At 44.6% G+C, this 20356-nt stretch overlaps 1 protein-coding gene across 3 annotated transcripts in view; it reads right to left on the bottom strand.

Annotated features, from left to right (window-relative positions):
- LOC149338279 (cuticlin-4-like) overlaps positions 1-17014 on the bottom strand; it is a 121176-nt gene extending 104162 nt beyond the window's left edge. For all 3 annotated transcript variants that reach the window (XM_089547591.1, XM_089547589.1, XM_089547592.1), the window contains exons 1-2: positions 12950-17014; positions 4119-4195 (exon numbers count right to left, since the gene is read on the bottom strand). In XM_089547591.1, coding sequence (XP_089403717.1) covers positions 4119-4195; positions 12950-12977 — 105 coding nt within the window. In that variant the 5' untranslated portion in view covers positions 12978-17014. The remainder of the gene's footprint in view (positions 1-4118; positions 4196-12949) is intronic.
- Between the last annotated feature and the right edge of the window lie 3342 nt (positions 17015-20356).

Genomic DNA, 20356 nt, shown 5'->3' with positions numbered 1-20356 from the left:
GTTTATTGCACCAAGCCTGCCTTTTATACCACAACCAAGCCATATCAACGAACGCGTAAACGTTGTACATATAAACGGCAATTCATGCGACCACTGGCAATAAAGTAACGCTGATAATAACAATCTAATCTAAACAGAGCTTGGGAGGCCAACTTATTTTCTGGCCAGCAGAAACACATCAACCAAGGCAAAAAAGAAAAAAGAAACAAGGCAAAAGAAACAAGTGTGGATTTGTCATGCCCCAGTGCCTTGTTTCTTTTTTCTTTTTTGCCTTGGTTGATGTGTTTCTGCTGGCCAGAAAATAAGTTGGCCTCCCAAGCTCTGTTTAGATTAGATTGTTATGATCAGCGTTACTTTATTGCCAGTGGTCGCATGAATTGCCGTTTTATATGTACAACGTTTACGCGTTCGTTGATATGGCTTGGTTGTGGTATAAAAGGCAGGCTTGGTGCAATAAACCCCAGTTGAAAGTTGGTGTCAGTCCTGTGTTTTGTGTGCCTTCTGTGTCCCCGTTTCTTGCGCCATACCAGTTTTTATTTCATAGTGAGCAACGACGCTCACGCGCAGACGACTCCCGTTTCACTGCACTGGCTTTTGTGCTGCTCCTTCAGCCGGCTTATCTTTACGCGCAAAGAACCTATGCTGCCCTTTGAAAAATAAATGCAGTTGATACCAAGTTGAAAGAGCTGGCGTTTTCTGCTAAGCCCCGTCAACACATGAAAGTATTTTATTCAGACACCTTTAAGGGTTGTTTTAAGGATTGTTTTAAGAGGCACACAGAAAGACGAAAATATTTCAATTAATGAAAGACCCCTTCTCGCCTCACAGAGAACGTTCAGAAGCGGTGAAGTGGCGTATCTCACCGCACAGTTATTTATTAATCATAGCAGCAATCAAAGACCGTCAAATAGTTTTGGAGTTACTAAGGATTGCCGTCCCGAGAAACTGACATAACCAAAAATGCAATCTTGTTACACTTACACAGTAATGATACAGACGTAAGATTGGTAATTGCAAAATCAGAAAGTGATTCCTTACAACTTGGAATGTGTTTTTTGGTTGAACAGCACGTTTAAATCAAGTGGTCTAGCATACGTCGAGAATGCGAACAACTGTGGCACTTTTTGGTAAAGCTAAGCGGTGAGCGTAAACGTAGCGCGTTGATCCAGACACTACAATTCAAAATTCAACTTCATCGTTCGTAGAGGAGCAGTCACTCGAAGCGCCATAGATGGCACGCACGTTAAACAGTTTGAAATTCACATGGTTTCGTTTTTCCTCCCTATGCAGCAGTCGATAATTTCGCGTTGCAGAACTGCTTTCGCCCTTTCTCGGCTCGGCAGAATACTAAAAATAAAGGAGTAGTAATTAGCATTTTTCAAAGTTTATTCTGTTCCAAGCGCAAAATAATCAGATACACCTGCCATTAAGCCGCTTAGAGTAGCAATTCTAGGCCTCTCAAAATCCCTAGATTTCACAAAAAAGACGCTAGATCCCTGAAGCAAAGAAAAAACCCCTAGATCTAGGGATAAATCCCTAGGGTTGGCATCACTGAGCGGAATACCGGGAGTCCCCATACCGCTGAGAGCAAGCGCTGATTGGTCCCGGCGCTGCAGGAGCGCGCGTAGCTGTCGGGTACGTGGCGCCATCTGGCGACGTCAAGGAGATTTGCGCATGCATTTGCTGCGCCTCAGTGATTCGTAGCTTCTCGTGTCCTAGTGTTGCTAGAACTATTGGTTCTAGCAACACTGTTTTGTCCTATGACGCCATGAAGCTTGTACTTGCGAGTTTGGCCTGTGGCGGCGATACCTGTATTTTGATTCTTGCTCTTTTCTATGTTACAGGAGCTTTGTTGTCAGTATGAATGGCGTTTTTGTAATCAGGAGCTGGTATTCTGTCGATGCAAGTCAACTTCAATTTCTCCTCAGTGTCCCTTTAAGGAAAGGTTGTCCTCTCTCACTGCTGCTGTTCATGCTTTAGATTAATAATATAAAAAGAAGGTTACAAGGAAGTGATCTAGGTTATAATCTGTCGTACAGATTAGGCGCAAAGGTTGTTTAGCAACGGTTCCTGGGTTTAATGCATGCATAGGATGTTGTACTGTTTGCAGATAGCCAGGAATGTTTGCGAACTCTGGTTAATTGTTGTGGAGACGAAGGACCCGCTCTATGTTTCAGTTTTAGCGCAAGTGAGTCAGCCATGATGACTTTCAACAATAAAACTGATCAGGTGCTTACAATAAAGGGCCATGACATACCCAGAGTGGCCGAATAGAAATATCTCGGGATATGGTTATACGAAAGGCAGAAAAGCACGAACAGACCCTTAGAGCAAAAGGGCGAAGAGAAGGCGTGATAATGAAACATAGAGCATTATGGGGGTACAACAAATATCGAGTACTGAGAGCTATTTGGAAAATAATAATGGTGCCGGGGCTTATATTCGGGAATGCTTAAGGGCAGAAGTTCAGTCGAGGTTAGAAGTAAATCAGAGAGTTGTTTGAAGAATAGCGCTATGTGCCCACGGCCAAACCACAAACGAGTCATTACAAGGGATATGGACAGGGCATGGTTTGATGCACGGTATGCTCAGAGTAAAATACTATATGAAGAACGCCTGAGGAAATTGGACGATAACAGGTGGGCAGCTAACGTACTTAAATACTTATACAGAAAGAGCGTTCACTCACAGTGGCAGAAAAGAACTAGGAAACTAACCAGTAAATATGCCGGACACGAGGAAGGAGAAAGAAAGAGCATTAAATTACAGGTTAAAAACGCGGAAGATAACAATTGAATAAATTCAATGGAAAAGAAGCATAGTGTAGAACTATATCGATACTGGAAAAGGCAGATCAGGAAAGAACTGTTTTATGATTGCGAGCAAATTGACCGCCGCGGAAGGTGGCAGCTAAATTTTTTATTTATTTATTGATTCAAGTACCTACATATCGCCCTGGTGGGCATATAATGATAAGAATGATAAGAATGGTGGGCAATGATAAGACCCAAGAGGTTGCTCGGGAAGGGAAACTTAGGTCCCACAAGCTCTGCCGTTGGCAGCCCCTGCCATGGCAGGGAAGTGGCGCATAGCTTAACCGCTGCACCACTGTGCCAGGAGTGGTATGAGGAGCCCCAGGGTTGTATGAATGTAGAGTCCAGAATTACCCTTTATTCACATATGGGCTTTAACCCATTAACAATATCGAGTCACACCCTTAAGGTAGAGAATTGCATCCTCGAATTTCGTTTACTCCTCAATAACATTCAGATCGACAGTTTGAGAACATTTCCGATAATTTGGCACTATAGACTGCTCACCGCCGGGTTCTCCATCAAGTTCGCCGTCAGGTTCGGACGATGTGCGCTGTAATTTGCGGAAAATGGGTGCGAAAAGTATTTATTTCTCGTATGCGGTATCAGGTGTCCGTATTAGCGGGGCAACCGCCGCTGTTTCATACGGAACAGCCGGGCAAATGAAATTTTCTCCCCGATTAAACTTTACATCACCCTCAGGGCCAATTACATAAGCCTCCAAAATGCATGCTTTTTTTATTCGTGTTTTTCTTCCTCTTGGGGCGATTTTTTGTACAAATCCCCGAAGGCAGAATAAATTCCTATTAAGGAAGCAATTATTCATAAGCGTGCAACCAAGCAGAGCCATACTACTGCAAAGAAAAGCTATGTTGCTTCCACAGAAACTTTGTAAGTACAAAAGAGAATTATTTTGATTTGGGGTGCGATCCCGGGACGACCGACTTCTTAAAAAAAGCAAAAACTTTCATGGACGCGTCACCTAACAGCTACGAAGAAAAACAAACATTTTTCCAATGTCAAAACTCGCAATGTATAATTAACGGACGGATCAAAGTGAGTGCTTGGGCTTCTTTCTTGTAATATCAATTGATTTTGCTGAAATTAAGCTACATCTTGCCGTCGGGTCGCCATACTGCTTGTTCTCTCAGTTGCATACATACTAAAGTAGAAGGGGCTCAAAGTTACAAACCAGAACTCTGATCATAGACAACATGTTCGTTTTGTACTCAACGAAGACAGGTATCGAATAGGCGCAGCTGCGGTTTGCTTTGTCAGCGTGGTGTTTGCAGGAACAAGGCCTACCTGATCCAGAGTTAAGATGACCAGTGCTAGCAGAGGAACCGAGATGGGGATTTTCACTCGCCCGAGCTGCATACCGCCTGCAAGCGAGATAACAACAGTGCTCAATTAACACTTGAGAAAATCACTCCACTGCATGAAAGCTGTCTAGAGCACGGCAGAAACGAAGAAATTCGAGAAACATACAAAAAAAAATGCGAAATTGTAAGGCTGCCTTATGCCCGGGTGTAGACAAGTATTTTATGAACAAACCAATCCCCCCGCGAATATAGGCACGAAATCGCTCATCTCCAGCTTGGGGAAAATTCTTTAACAGGTCATACTAGCTCAGCTGATTTCATACGATGACACGGGACACCACCCGCCCATAATGGTCGTTTTGAGACCCCACCTCTCTACACAGGATGCAGGATGCTATGCTACAGCTAACATCAGGAGTGCTTGGCAGAATTATGTACCAAATCATACTAAGATGACATTAGCTGCAGACCTAAAAAACTACAGAGAATGTTTACTAAATTCGAATCGGAGCGAAAGCACGGGTTTGTGCTACGTTGAACACGGTGGTGAGCAGGCAGTGCCGCGGGACGGAATAGATGGAAGTTGATGAAGACGACGCTCTCCAATGCACAGCGCGAGAGTGTGGTGCAGTTCCACGCGAGGAGTGTTGGCTGCTGACGACCACCTAGCGGTCTCGCTGAGCGGCCCTCAAAGGAGGTCTGTTCGCGCAGCCGCGGGTTCGACACCCAGTCATGGATATTGATTCAATTTCTTTTTCTCTTTGTCATGGTTTGACCTGTAACGCAGCTGAAGGTCAAATTTACACGGTCCGCGATTGAAGTCCAAGGTCCCATAGTAAAAAAATAAAGCCTTCGATAATGTACAACGCACATCAGTCCTACAGGCACTCACGAACAATCAAAGAGGGGTATACTCATACTACCCCTCACAATCATACTACTGTAGGGTATACTCATACTACGCTACATAGGAGCCTTCTGCGAACTGAGGACAGCCATACTTCACATCCGTAATCTCTGCACACCACCCTACACACTTGCCAGTGCGGGCACGCCGTAAAGCTCCATGCTTCGCTCCTTTACGTTAAACATACGCTGATCTACTTTACTGTAGAACTGCAGAAAATCGCTTGTGTTGGTCACTCTTTATACGCCGCTTACATCACACTCTGGACAACATATGGATCAAAGGGTCAAATTGAAGAGCGCGACAAACGGCACCAGATACCTTTGCTACACTCACCACAAGTATCGAACTAGCGGGCTAGCCAGAATAATCGCAATTACTCGTCATTCCTCCTAAAAGACGTACATACCAAGCCCCTGTAAAAATGCGAGTTCAGGACAGATAAGTACCCCAGGTGCATACCATCCGCATTCTAAGACTATACCATTAACAGGATTGAAAAAACGGAGACACAGTTTAACTGACTCAACAAGGTGATTGCAGCCGCCACGCAGCTCATAAAAACGGTGACGAGACACGCACATGGGGCTGACAGAGGCGGACGCGCACCGTGTGGTGCGCGCCTATACCCTCCGCCGAATTCTTTATGTTACGCCATACCTCAAACTAACAACCAATGAGCTCCAGCAAATAGACTGCTTAATTCGACAAGCAACAAAGGCAGCACTTCATTTACCGAAAAGCACTAGAAAGAAGAAACTGCTCGAGCTCGGAGTCCACAGCACTCTACAGGAACTTTGAGAGGCCCATTTACAAGCCCATTATATTAGACCAGCAGCTGCATCTTACCAGTACTCACCTAAGGGGCAGACACGTGGAGGCTAACAAAGAGGGTTCAGCTTAAGTCAAGGACAACGCAGCGAGCTATAGCAAGGAAAATGACAGGTGTAACGTTGAGAGATCGGAAGCGGGCGGAGTGGGTGAGGGAACAAACGCGGGTTAATGACATCCAGTCGAAATCAAGAGGAATAAATGGGCTTGAGCAGGGCATGTAATGCGAAGGCGAGATAACCGCTGGTCCTTAAGGGTAACGGAGTAGATTCCAAGAAGGCAAGCCTAGCAGGGGGCCGCAGAAAGTTAGGTGGGCGATGACAATAAGAAGTTCTTGGTTTTGGGGACACAGTGGCCGCAGCTGTAAAAGGAGAGAGTTAATTGGAGAGACATGGGCGAGGCGTTTGCCCTGCAGTGGGCGTAGACAGGCTGCCTATGATGTTTATGCTACAACCATCCGACGACACACAACCAGCTAGGCATCACTATCCCTGCAAACAGTAGGTCACTAAGAACAGTTCCCATCTACATTTATACTTCACTGTATGCCAAAACATTACCGAGGAACATGCACCACACCGTAATGAAGGTCGCAGGAAGGTACGCGCGGCAGCGCTATACAAAAAGCACGGGAATGAGCCTGATGCTGTTTGGGTGGATATCGTTTGTGAACTCATATCTCCCCTAACTTGCGAGCTTCCTTCAGGCACCACCTCTGCGGAAGTCCAGGAGAACGCTACAGCTATTGCTCTGGCGTACACAGACACCCGTAACATTATTAGTGATTGAAGAACCGCTATTCTAAACCCAGCATGGGCAGGGGTCATCCTCCTGCCTAATTTCTGCTGCACATGCCCACGCAACACGCTGAGCACCTCAGGGTGCCTCCCACTCGGGAAATCTCGGCGTCGAGGCCGCTGACTCTTTAGCCCGAGGGTCTAGACACCGGGGACCTCATGGGAGATTTTTCGAAGGAACGTATTCACTCGTTTGCTGAGCGTAGCATAAAGTTCCGCCCTGAGAGCCTCATCTACCCGCCACATCACCCTGTCCTCATTACCAGATAACAGTCTATTTGATATTGCCTGCACACGCGAACGCCGCCTACAGCAGCCAATACGTCTAAACTACAACTGACAGTACAATGCGTTTTCATTAGAGATCCCTCCGCAGCAAGTGCTCCGCTTGTCCGTCTCCAAAACATGGCCGGAATGGAGAGAAGAAATTATTCGCGCCTTCCCCTTGACAGCGGGATTGCAACGACTCCATCGAAAAATGCAGGAGCGACGACAAAAGCGAGGGGAGCCCATCGAGTGTTATTACTACAAGCTTTCGAAAGCTCGCCGTTGCAACCTCGTAGATGAAGCTTGTATTCATTACCTCATCATGGGGCTCTACGAAGGCGAGGTAATTCAAACAGTGAGTGTGCGCACGTTCGAATCAACGGAAGGCCTTCTTCACTGCCGCAAACACCTTGAACAAAGGTTGGGAAACGTTCACCCAGAAATTCCAAATCAAGCGGCCCCCTAAATGTTCTCGTTTTCCCGTCAGTTCCAATGCCCACGGCAACAAAAGCGAAGCAATGGTGTCGACTTTAACCACTACCGGCCACAAGAACCTTCCTTCCAAAGCGAAGCGGAAGTCACCATGGAACGAAAGAGGAGAAGCCCTCTGCTTCAGCTGCAGCGAGTACGGTTACGTGTCCTTCAACTGCCACGGAAGGCGAGATACGCCTGCTGATTAACTTTTATAGCTCTGCCAATTTGGTTTTTTCCACGGGGTCACAAGCATTCTTGACCAAGCATTTAATGATCACAACTTTTCGTTCTAGTAAGTTAAGGTCTGAAATTAATTCATCCTTGGAGAGAATGGAAAAACCAATTAAGGAATAAGCCCATCTGCGAATTATCGGGAACAAGGAGCCTAGAGGAATTTCGGATAGCTCTGTACAGCAGAGATTCCGCTTCAACTAACGGTGCCGACATGACTATTGAAGTGATGATAACTGGGGCCCTTGAGGCTATACTGAATAAATAAATGAATAGTATAAATAAATAAATGTAAATAATCGCACAGATATCATTATGAAGTGCGAAATAAATTTAGGGGTAGGGTAGCTGCACTAGAAGCCGTTAAGCTCTATAGAGACAAAAGATTAATGTGTTATATTCTACATGTCTGTATGTCTATGTCTTCAGGCATTTTATTTTGCTTTGACTTAAATAATTGCAGTTGGTAGCGTTCTCTTCGAGAGACGACGAGCGACTGCCGTGCCTCCAACATGGGAACGACCACAAAAGCTTTCTTGCTGCCCGCAGGTACAGTGTATATATATATATATATATATATATATATATATATATATATATATATATATATATATATATATATATATATATATATATGCTACAGAGACGTCTCCTTCATTCTAGCGCCATCGCTTGACTGCAAATCTAAGCACAGTCCGGCCACCATGACAACTATCCCTTTTAAGGCGAAAGCCTTTAATGTCTCATCGTTGTAAGCAGCAGTTGTCGACAGAGAATGTCACGCTTTTCAGTTGGTCGAAACGGTCGTGACGTCACAGTGCGCCAATTTCAAACGGGGCCAATTGTACTTTGGCTAGTAACCATGCAACCAATTGAGGGACCATATAGTGATGCTCCAAATAAGTGGGACTGTGCTTAGTTAATTGCTTAATTACCTAATTAGCATAATTAACTTCTCTAGTCACGCCATATAAATAAATAAAACCTAGTAAGAAATTGGTCGAGCTCGGGAATCGAACCCCGGTCTTCGGAGTGCGAGACGAGCATGCTATCCACTCCGCCATGCCAGCTCGATGGTTTGGAATGAACAAAGGCACGTCTAGTGACTACGGTGTCTTCGCTCACTGCCATCCTCCTCCCTTCTTTTCCGGCGAGGTTTAGGTGTCCACCGAGATATGAGAGAGAAATACATTTCCGTTCCTCAGAGACAAATTTACCGACGAGCGAGGCGTAGAACCGAATCGGCGATGGCTTGCTATGGACTCCCTGGCAGCGTTGCAAGACGCTCTCGCGTTCCACTCTTAGAGGCGTTCCACTCTTAGAGATCTTAACCACACATCAGTGACCACACTTTAGGTCAAAAAAGTGAACCTCCCCCCCCCCCCCCTGAATTTTGACGGGTGTCCACCGAGATATGTGAGACAGTTACTGCGTAATTTTCTTTCCTCAAATACAATTTTCATTTTCTTCATTACGGGCCATCTTCGTCTTTCTTCTTTCACTCCCACTTCCTCCGTTCCTCTACGGTGCGGTTCAGGTGTCCACCGAGATGACAGAGATTTACTGCGCCATTTCCTTTCCTCAAAAACCGTTGCGTTGAAACGGCAAGGCATCGCGCCGAACGGGTGGCGGCGTTCCGTGGACTCCCTGGCAGCTCTACAACACGCTGTCGCGTTCCACTCCTAAAGGCGAAGCTTAAGCTCAAGCTTAATTAGCAGTTAATTAGTATTCAGGCATTAATCAGTAATTAACCATTAATTTGTGATTTGTCAACACTTAGTAATTAGTACTCAATTACATGTGACGCCACCAGTGCCACAGAAGCACTGAAAGTGGTGCGGAAAACGCTTTCGCCTCTACGCACTTTAGACAGTCAAAGTGCCCCTGAATTTTTCACAACTTCGTTACCTTTTTGTTCCGCTAAACAGCGCTCTTTTTGCATATAGAAGATCCCGTGGCACTCCCGCCTTTCGCCCTTATGTTCCTAACGCGCTTTAAGGAACGAAAAACGACGATTATTATGATGATCACGCAGAACAGGAGGAAACACCTTAATTGATTGTGAAAATGAACCTAGGAAAAACAATGCTAACCCTCATTAACGCATATTGTTTGGTTAGCGACTGCTGAAATATTAGTCACAAAATAATGCTGCAGACATGTTCAGGGTTTTTGAGCACTTTAGCACTTATACCGTCTTTACCGGTTGGGGATGAGTTCTTTAGCTTACCACAGACGCAAAACCAATCGATCGAAAGTAGCGTGCATGTGAAGATGAGTATGCAGTGGTGGTGGTGGCAATTTGACAAATGTTTTGCTTTTGAGACCAGAGAAAAATATATCACTTAGGTTTTCGCAACATCACTTCCAGGTACAGGGCCGTCATCACTGCGGATCAAGAAAATACTGTTAGAAGAGGAAGGGTTAACTGTTTACCACAATCCTTTTTGGATCGCGGCGCATCGCTGAAGGGCAGCGCCTCATTGTAAAAGTTGTGCTTATCGCTACGTAGTGTCTTAATGTATTTGTTAGCAGTTCAGAAATATTTACTCCATGCATAATCAGTGTTTCACTGTTTAGCAGAGCGGAAAACTCTTCATTGCTTACTTTTCACGCACAGCTCTGGCTCAGTGATTAAGCCACTCGTCTAATGAGCTGGATTACCCGGGTCCGAACCCGATTCCCGGCGGCCGCGTTTCGACCGAGGCTTTCGACGTCAGTGCGCGTTGAAGATTCCCTGGTGGTCGAAATTATTTGAGAGTCTTCCACTACGACACCTCTTTTTTTTTCATTCTTCTTTCACTCCCTCCTTTATTCCATCCTGTACGGCGCGTTTCGAGTGTCCACCGAGATATGTGAGATAGTTAATGTATCACTTCCTTAACTGAAATCCAATCTTCAATTTTTTCACATTTGCCAACTTTAAGAACTTAAGAACATGTGCGATTTTCGTTGTAGTATAGTTTTATGAATATTTAAAAAGTTGTATTCGTACATGTCTTCCATTTCAAGTACCTTATGCTTGACGAGAGCGGCCCTGTATGTTCCAGGAATTTAGTGTTCTCAGCAATGCATATAGCCCTCTTTGGTGTCTGGGTTAGTTTGCTTATGTTCCACTTGGTTACATTGTCCTAGACTAATCATAAGTACCGTAATAGTGAGTTCAAATGTCAAATATATGAGTTTTCGCATGATTTGTGGGAGTTTGTGGCTGCGCCTGTTTGACAGTCTGGCATTCTTGATTATTTTTGTTTGATAAATAAATAACATGTTGGTTCCCAGACGGTTGTTCGGAAAATATTACGCCAAGAACTTGCGTACAATTTTCTAATTACAGGTAGTGTTTCGTGTACCAAACAGAACACCAGTGGTTTTGGATTAATTTAGTGTCAAATTGTTTTCTCGGCACCTTTCCTGTTGGTTGTGAAAGGGTAAATAAGAATCACTTCTCACTTTTCTGCAGAACTTCCGTTCCAATAAATATTGTGCAGTCATTGGCATAAATTACAAATTTACAGTACTGTTAGATTTCTACGATAGCAGTGGCGTAAAAAGAAAAAGAATTGGTCTTATAATTGTTCCTAGTGCAACACCCGGTTGAATTTCTTTTAGGAGCGGTTTATGTTGATTTATCTCTACATACTTACGCCGACCCTCTAGATAGGACCGAATTAGTAGCTGTGTAATACCACGAAAGCCATAGTATTCAAATTTATTAATGCTTTTTAAGGCTTTTTTTAAGGCTTTAATGAGTGCCCCCTAAATCAAGATGGAGTACACAACGTCCCAGCGCGTTGCCCTCTTGCGCGCACTCACAGTGACCTTCTTCTTCTTCGCTGGCGGGGCAGTGAAGACATCAAAAAGATTCAACAGCATGCAAGAAATTTTTTAATTGGTAGAGCAGCGGAAACGGTAGGTAGTGGCTCTGCACTATCTCCAAAAGCACGTGAGTGCCATCAATTAGCTGTAACTCAAATAACTGGTGTTGGAAATGGCAACGAACCATCGTTCCAAAAAGCCATCTAGCGTCACCCATGGCGCTGTACAAGCCGAAGGGCAATCTGGCAACCTGCCTGAGCCGATGGCTAAAACTAGGATGAGCCATGTTGCACATGGCTGGTGGCTGGCCCCGCTAGGAAAGTTTGCCGCTTCGTCACCCAACACCTCTTCCCTCCTTCCAAGTTACATGTTTTAGGCTTTCTAGAACTTTGTCCACGGCCTATACATTCTAAAAGGTTATGGACTAATATAATTTTAGTGTTTATCCATGATTTCCGCACTCCTCAGGTCATAGGGAATGATGCAAACTATGCGTTCAATTTCTATAGTAAAGTATCTGTGCCGTCCTTAAACAGCCCGTCCTTATTTGCGTTGCTTGGTATGCACCTAGTCCTTCCTCTTTTGTTGCCATCAGAATTGCTTCCTCCTTGGCCACACCAGCATTGGAACCAAGATTTATTAGTCTGCTGCTCAGATTCCAATACATGGGCACATACTCAGGCGAGTCCGATACTCTTCTATCTGCGCTGGCTCGCGTCCTTGCGGTCGCAGAGAGTGGTCGCAGCGAAGTGTTCGTTTTCTTTCCAGCGGCGAGCGATAGTTGATCTGGTCTCACCGAAACAAAAAGAGCCGTAGTGTGGAGGAGCTGTAGTGTGGAGGATGACGTCGGTTCGCGCTCATTCTCAGCGCCAGTTCGCTATAGCTACACGTGGTCACTGTTACCATGAACAAGCGAGGACATCTTTCCGGCATAATTGTCATAGCACATTAGAAATTGAAGAATCCTTCATTGGTAACAAGAAACGATACGTAGCAGATGATGTAGCAGAACATACCATGATTACTTCTCCACCGCTCCTTATGACCTATGAGGGACACGGTGTGGTGGCCTCCGGAAATATTATGACCGACTTGGGTGTTTTAACGTAGGTGAGATAGCACAGCACAGAAGGTTTCGTGCATCTGGCCTCCGTTGAAACGCGGCCTACGGAGCCGTAATTCGCTGCCATGACCTTAGGGTTAGCAGTCTAGAGCAGCAGCCACCAAGTCTCCAACTCTGGTGACACGGTAGTACAGCAGACAACGCGCCAGCGTGCCAATTACGTAAAGTTCGCGAACGACACTCGGACCAATGTTCATGGCAGCAATGAACACCACTGTACAAGTCAAACGTCTCGAGACAGTCTCGTTGTGACCTCAGCCATTCTAATACTGGTACTACCAGCTCCCTGAAAGAATTGCAGGACATGTGTATAGGTTGGGGGCACGCGGAACGGTAACAGACAGACACCGAAGGGGCGCACTCACCTGTCGGCTGCTCGCTGGCTGCTCGCATGGCCTCCGGTGCGGACCGCCACCGCCTTCTTCCCCCCCTCTCTCCCTCTCTCTCCGGGGTCGCCGCTCGCCGGGGTGGCTGCCCTTCCGGTCGTGCACAATGGCGCGCCTCCCGCGGAGCAGAGCCCGTTATTAACCTCCGCGGCCGGGTCGCGCAGGTATTCTTGTTTTCTTCATCGCGCTCGCTGTGTCACGTGACCGTGTACACAATGCAGTAATCGTCGGTAAGCCGCTTCGTCCTTTCCGCTGGGATTCTCCGGACGCGGAGGGTGACTGCTGCTCCGAGGGCTCCGCCTCTCTCCGCTTGCACTTCGCTTTCAAGGTCACTGCCACACAAAGCGTTGCTCCGAGCTTTATAAGCTGCAGAGCTCGTTGAGGGCTGCGTTTGGGACCATGCGTGTTGTTTAGGCACAAACGTTCTTCAGTAATACGTAACGTTCCTAATAAGTAATGGGTAATATATTAACCAGTAATTCAGTAATATTCTTCTGGTTTATAGGACAATAACGTTCTTCACAATCGGAATATATTCTATGGCAGCAACAGTGCACTCAACTTTTCATCTGAAGTTTAAAAGCTGCAGCATAAAAAACAATTCTCTTGCCGAGTTCAACTGAGCTTTCATTCCACACATAAAAAAAGTTGCGCAAAGGCCAGTTAAAAAGCTGTAAGAAGAGGATGAGAAGGCCAGACTATCCATTTCTAAATAGTTTAAAGCCTAAGGGCTCTTCTACTGCCAGCCTCCTACCTCTTGAAGGCGATAGGAAATCTCTTTCTCGCGACTGCAAAAGTAAACACTTTGAACATGCTTAGAGAGCCCTGCTACACAATTTGAAGCAAATCCCTTCGTCTCTGCGTAAAACAGCAAAATATTAGCAAGAAAAACACGAGACACCACAGCCCTTCACGATATAATAATTAGATGCAGCTCTTTTGATGGAATTCTTAATGTACTGACGTTTCCATAAGGCTGTTATTTGGAATTGTAGACAAGAGAATTTTCAACATATGTGTTCCTTAATTTGTTAGACATTTGGGAATGTTCCAGGCTTCAGATAGCGCATGATATAAGCTGTGAAGCTTTTTTATATAAACCACCAACTAATTAGAAGGCCATTATTTTTATTGCTCCGTGTTGCTTAGACGACATACTTATTAACTATTTTTTAGGTATATCAAATAAGTAGGGCCCTTGAAATAGGTGTCAAGTGTCAAAACAATGTGGTATTCTACAGATGAGGTGAAAGAAGGCAGTTAAGGACTAGCAAACCAAATGAGTTGCCCTTGGCCCTACACGTCCAAGGCAGAATCTTGTACTATATGGTATTGGAGATCATCAATTCTAAATACTCGACCAATCAGGAGACTTCATAAAAGGCTTTTCTTTGGGCCCGCCCTACAGAAGTAGCACTGAAATAATTGCAAAGAACGAATCGTGTCTATCTATCCAAGAAGAATTTTAAATGACTCATTGTTTCTTTTTCACCCTACAAGGAACAGTTCGTTCCCCAGTAAACACTAAGAAAATACAAGTGGTGAGCACAAAGCGCTGATTAGGATATTTACGCAGAGATACCAGGTATGAGAGATATTGTGTTATATAATATTGTTGTGTGATACAAAATATATATAATTATCATCATCATCACCAGCCTTACTAAGCCCACTGCTGGGCAAAGGACTCTCTCATGTCTCTCTAATTAACCCTGTTCTTTGTCATTTGAGGCGACCCTATCCCCGCAAATTTATTAATCTCCTCCGCCCAACTTTCTGACACCCCCTGCTACGCTTGCCATATCTTGGGATTCACTCCTTCACCCTTAAGTACAAGCGGTTATCTTGCTTTCGCTTTACATTACCTGCCCAAGCCCCGTTCTTCTTCTTGATTTCGACTAGGATGTCATTATACCGCGTTTGTTCTCTCACCCATTCTGCCCGCTTCCGATCTCTACATGTTAAACCTATCATTTTCCTTTCCATAGCTCGCTGCGTTGTCCTTGAGTTGAACCCTCCTCATTAGACTCCACGTTTCTGCCCCATAGGTGAGTATCGGTAAGACACAGCTTTTGAATACTTTTCTCTTAACGGACATTGGCAAACTGCCATTCATGACCTGATATGCGCTCCACCCCAATCTTATCCTTCTAGTTATTTCCCTCTCATGATCCAGACCAGCGGTCACTACCTGTCCTAGGTAGATATATTCCCTTCCTACATCCAGCCCATCGCTACTAATTGTGAACTGCTGTTACCTTGCTAGACTGTTGACCATTACTTTGGTTTTCTGCATGTTAATATTTAGAACCACCTTTCTGCTCTGCCATGTTAACACATTGATTATGCTTTGCAGTTCCCTCCGGAATGACTTAGCGAGGCATTCAAAACGCGAATCACAGATTACTTAGGTATTCGCCATGAATTCTTATCCACAACTGTTCCCAATTAAGGCCTCAGAACACATGCATTAAACAGGCGGTGAATAGCATTGGCGAGATCGTGTCTCCATGCCTGACACCTTTCCTTATTGGAATTTTATTGCTGACTTTATGGAGGACTATAGTAGCAATGGCTACAAATATCATCTAATATTTTCACATAACACTCTTCCACACCCTGATTTCGCAATGCCTGCATGACAGCTGAGGTTTCCACTGAGTCAAATGCTTTCTCGTAATCAATGAAGGCTATATATAAGGGTTGGTAATATTCTGCGCATTTCTCTATCACCAGATTGATAGTGTGAATGTGGTCTATTGTCGAGTATCCTTTTCGAAAGCCTGGCTGGTCATTTAGTAGATTGAACTCTAAAGCAGTCCTGATTCTATCAGTGATTATCTTAGTAAATACCTTGTAGGCAACAGACAGTAAGCTGATCGCTTTGTAATTTTTCAAGCCCTAGGCGTCTCCTTTCTTATGAATTAAGATAATGTTAACGTCCTTCCAAGCTCTTGGTACGCCTGAGGCCATAAGGCACAAATGCGTTAGTACTACATCTGCTTTGTTATCGTCCAAGCAGTTGCGATATCTTAAGACTAGAGTGACACGTGCACCTAAGTGAAACTGCAGGGTTGTTAAACTTGCTACCGCAGATGCAAATGTGCGGGGCGTGCGCTTGAGCCGTGGAGTATCACGCCTTGTTGTGTGTATTTTTCTTCGTGCCAATGAACCATCAGTTGGTCAGGGTTCGTCCTGCGTGTATCTCTTTTCTCCCTGCTGTGTTTTTTTTTATTGCGCGGAAGAAATGAATTCTACGTACCAAGACCAACTAGCCCGTCTTTCAACTTTAGCAAACACAGTGAGCGTTGCAGCATTCCTAAAATCCATCCATCAAATCTGTTCTTGTTATTCATGTAAGGACGCATTTCGTTAGAACATCAACATTCAGTAATGTCTGCCTGCTTTTGCTGCCGTGCGCGTTTAGTAGTTTTGCAATCTTTCCTCAAGATGCATGTTGCTGCTCAGGAGATGTCGAAACAGATCGTCGCCTTGAAGACATATCGCCTAACAAAAATATTTAGTGTGGTTGTGACCGTGCTTTAATCAGCAGACTCAACATGCCGTATTGAATTTGTGTTGGTAACAAGACGGGCTTGTGTTGAGGAAAATGTGAGGCCAAGTTAAACTTTTCAGGTAACCTGGGCACCGTACCCGAATTAAGCACTATCAAGAAGAATTCTGAGGGTTTTAGCGTTAAATTCGTGGTGTTATTGTTAGGCTGGCTCAACACATCATCTCGAATCTGTGTTGGGCACATAAAGAGGTTCAGTAGAAAAGTGGCCACCGTGTCTTTGTTGAGAGAGCTCATCATCCATTCTTTGTTGTTGCCTTATGTCAAGTAAATGCTGAAAAGTAGTCACTTAACCATTTCGATTATACACTGCAAAAAACCTCCACTGCACAGAATGAAACGTTTACAATGGGAGAGAAAACTGAACTATGTTCTTCTCTGTCATTTCTTTCTTAGATTTTATATCATAACTAGGGGTGTGCGAATATCAAATTTTTCGAATATGAATCGAATACGAATACTTGGTTCCGAATATCGAATCGAATACCTAATAATCAAGGACAGACGCATTTAACCACTACAAAACGTGTATTTGAGCACCTAAGAACATCACAGTTCAACTATCAGTGCTTAAATGACCACAAAAGGTGTGTGTGGCTGCGCAAAAAGTATCAAAGTCTCGAACATTGTTCTTACAAGAGTGGAAATATCAGAGAAGGTGGCTAGTACACAGCGTTGATCAAGGCTAGCTTGCCATAAGCACAAAAGCACTTGCTGAGATGAAGATAAAAGGTTGTCGTGAAGGAAAACCGGCTGCTCCACATGGTCAGGCAGAAGTAGTTTCCTTCTAGCTGAAACGACTTCTCCAGCCACAGAAAATGCCCTCTCAATTGGCACTGAACTGGCACGTATTGCGAGGTATTTCGTGCACAGCTCTGACTATACCAGCTCGCAGGTATAGACACAAAGAAGCTCACCAGCGCAGTCAGCTACTGCATGGCCCAACGTTACGCATTGCTACGGGCGCCGCCATGTTGTTATGTCTCTGTCGATAAGACTTGCGGACCGCAATGAACGCCAGTACTCGCAATAGAATATTCGGCTAGATACGAATATTCGCGTCGTGTCGATTATTCGAAACAACACGAATACGTGGATTTCGAATCGAATACGCATACTGAAAATCTAATATTCGAATTATATTCGAAAATTTCGAACATTCGCACACCCCTAATCATAACTGATGCTGCTAAAGAAGGATAATAGGAAGATGCAGAGAAATAAGCGGAAGACGTATTCTCAGCCTACTTGCTTTCATAGCTGTGTATAGGAGACAAGAAGAACTCCAGTTTGGGCTAGTTGGTTCATGATTCAGGAGGAAAGCATGGCAAAAAAACGTGAACAAAAGAGAGACAAACACGACAGGACCAGCGCCAACTTGCAACTGAATTTTCTTTCGCGCTAAACCCGCCTGTATGTAACCCAACACGCCGTAGAATCAGTGTAATCACGCACACGCAGTAGAATAGATCCCTGAAAGATATCTAGCACATGAAGCACGATAGCAACCAAGTAACATTTTATCATGGCTATCCCAAAAAACCCAACAAATGTATAGCAAACAGCTTTACAACACTCCACAGCCATGACCAACAACTCTTAAACACCGAAAATGATAAAAACGCATGAGTGATACGAGATTACAAACAAGAAACGTGGAAAAAAAAGGTGAAGAATGAAGCGTTGAGACCAAAGTAGTGTCAAAGGTAAAAAGGAGTGAAATGAATGATGAGTGCAAAGCCTTAAAAATCGGAAACGAGCAACGAGCAGCCATATGAATGATAACCGATGACGAACCAGAAACATGACAAAGGATGAACGTGGTACTCAGACCAAAGTCAGCGTCAAAGGTATAAAAACGAGAACATAAATCCACGCAAACAACTGCACATCGTCAAAAAAAAAGAATTGCACCCAACGCCAAATGGAAGAGCATGTACAACAAAACAAAACGATCAACCTACAAAAAACTTTCTAGAAAAGTGTACTGCTCGTTGCTAAGCGTAATGGATGGCTTGCTGACGCATCTGCTCCCTTCTTTCCTGATGTAAAAGGCTTCGACCACCTCTCTCTCAAATCTGTCCGTTCCACTCCTCAAAAAATAGTTTTCTCGAACTCCGGACGGCAATCCCTGCAGGTTTTGCAGTGATCCACTGGGAAGCTTCCTTCGTTATTCCGCAGATTCCGGCAGTGCTCGCTGGAGTGCTCATTAAAACATCGACCAGTTTGGCCAATGTAGCTGAACCCGCAACTTAGGGAATCTGGTAAACAGCCCGCGTCCTGCACTGTGTGAACTTGTTTTGATCTTTCACAGTACAAGCCGGTTGTTTTTTTTTTCGTTAGTCATGACGCAAAGCTTAGAAAGTTTGCAGGGTGCTGAGAATGCGACCTGAACATTATGTCTGCCTGCTACTTTTTTAAGGTTGTGTGAAACGTTGTGGACGTACGGTATTACCGCCACACGGTTGCGTGAAGCTGGATCTTTGCTTTTAGGACCTTGCTTCAGCTTATGCAGTATGGCTTCAGACACGGAAGAAACCATACAAGAGTGGTATCCTGCTTCTTATAACCGCTGAACTTGAGCGCTGAAACTTGTCGAGACCATATGGGGGCATGATTTGTTCAAAGACGCTTGCAAGGAGTTCGAAACAATTGCCCGCTTCGCAAGCTTCGAAGGAGCACTGTCAAAGGGGAGCAAACCTTTCTTTGAACGCGGATTATACATCCAACGCAAGCCATCTTTGCAAAACCGTATCCTAAGGTCCAAGAACTGGAGTTCGCCATTTGTCGGGATCTCTTTAGTGAAACTGAGACCTTGGCTGTGTTCTGAAAACACGGACATAGTCCTTGCGACCGCAGTGTCTGGCTCATATGCTCAGAAATGTCTTTAAGGATAACCAAGAAATCGTCAACATACCTGTGTACAGAAACTATGTGCGGATCAACAAGGTGGCATCTGATGTCGGCTCCTACAATGGAGAGAAAAATATCCCAAAGGCCGGGAGCTACAGAAGAGCCAATGCATATTCCCTTCTTCTGAACAAAGAACTTTCCATCATACACAACAGCAGTCGACGTTAGGTAAAATTCCAACAATGAAATGAAACTATCAACGCTCACTCCTGCTGCATTTTGAAAATTGACTTCGCCGGTGGACTGGATGGTTCCCTTACAGCCTTTAAATGTCCTTGATGGGGAACAGAATAAAACAGCTCTTCAATGTCGATGGAAAACCCTGTATAGTGCTTGGGGAGCAAATACTGCAGGTGGTTTTGCACCTCGCACGAACTGCGCACCAGAAAAGGGTCATTGCCTACTAGGCATCCAAGGTGGGTTTGAAGGTATACGACAAGACGTTGCCACGTTCCTCTTTCCGAAACGATCGTGCGCAGCGGTAAACCAGACTTGTGGGTCTTCACGGTGAAGAAAACTTCGAGAAACTGGTTGTTCGTTTCCAACTTTTAAGGCTTTGCACTCATCATCCCTTTCACCCCTTTTTTTCCTTTGACACTGTGGTTTTAACGCTTCATTCTTCGCCTTTTTTTCCACGTTTCTTGTTGGTCATCTCGTATTACTCATGCGTTTGTAGAGTTGCTTGGTCATTACTGTGTAGTGTTGTAGAGCTGTTTGCTATACATTTGTTGTTTTTTGGGGGGGATAGCCATGATAGCACGTTACGTAGTTGCTATCGTGCTTCATGTGTTAGATATCTTTCAGTGATCTTTTCTACTGCATGTGCGTGATTACACGATGTTACGGCGTATTGGCTTAAATAAAGGCGGGTTTGGCGCGAAATAAAATTCAGTTGCAAG

Source organism: Amblyomma mixtum, chromosome 6, assembly GCF_055824585.1.
Source record: "Amblyomma mixtum isolate Tamu chromosome 6, ASM5582458v1, whole genome shotgun sequence".
NCBI lineage: Eukaryota > Metazoa > Arthropoda > Arachnida > Ixodida > Ixodidae > Amblyomma > Amblyomma mixtum.
The sequence above is the reverse complement of the archived record's forward strand: the minus strand, read 5'-3'. Positions and strand labels throughout refer to the sequence as shown.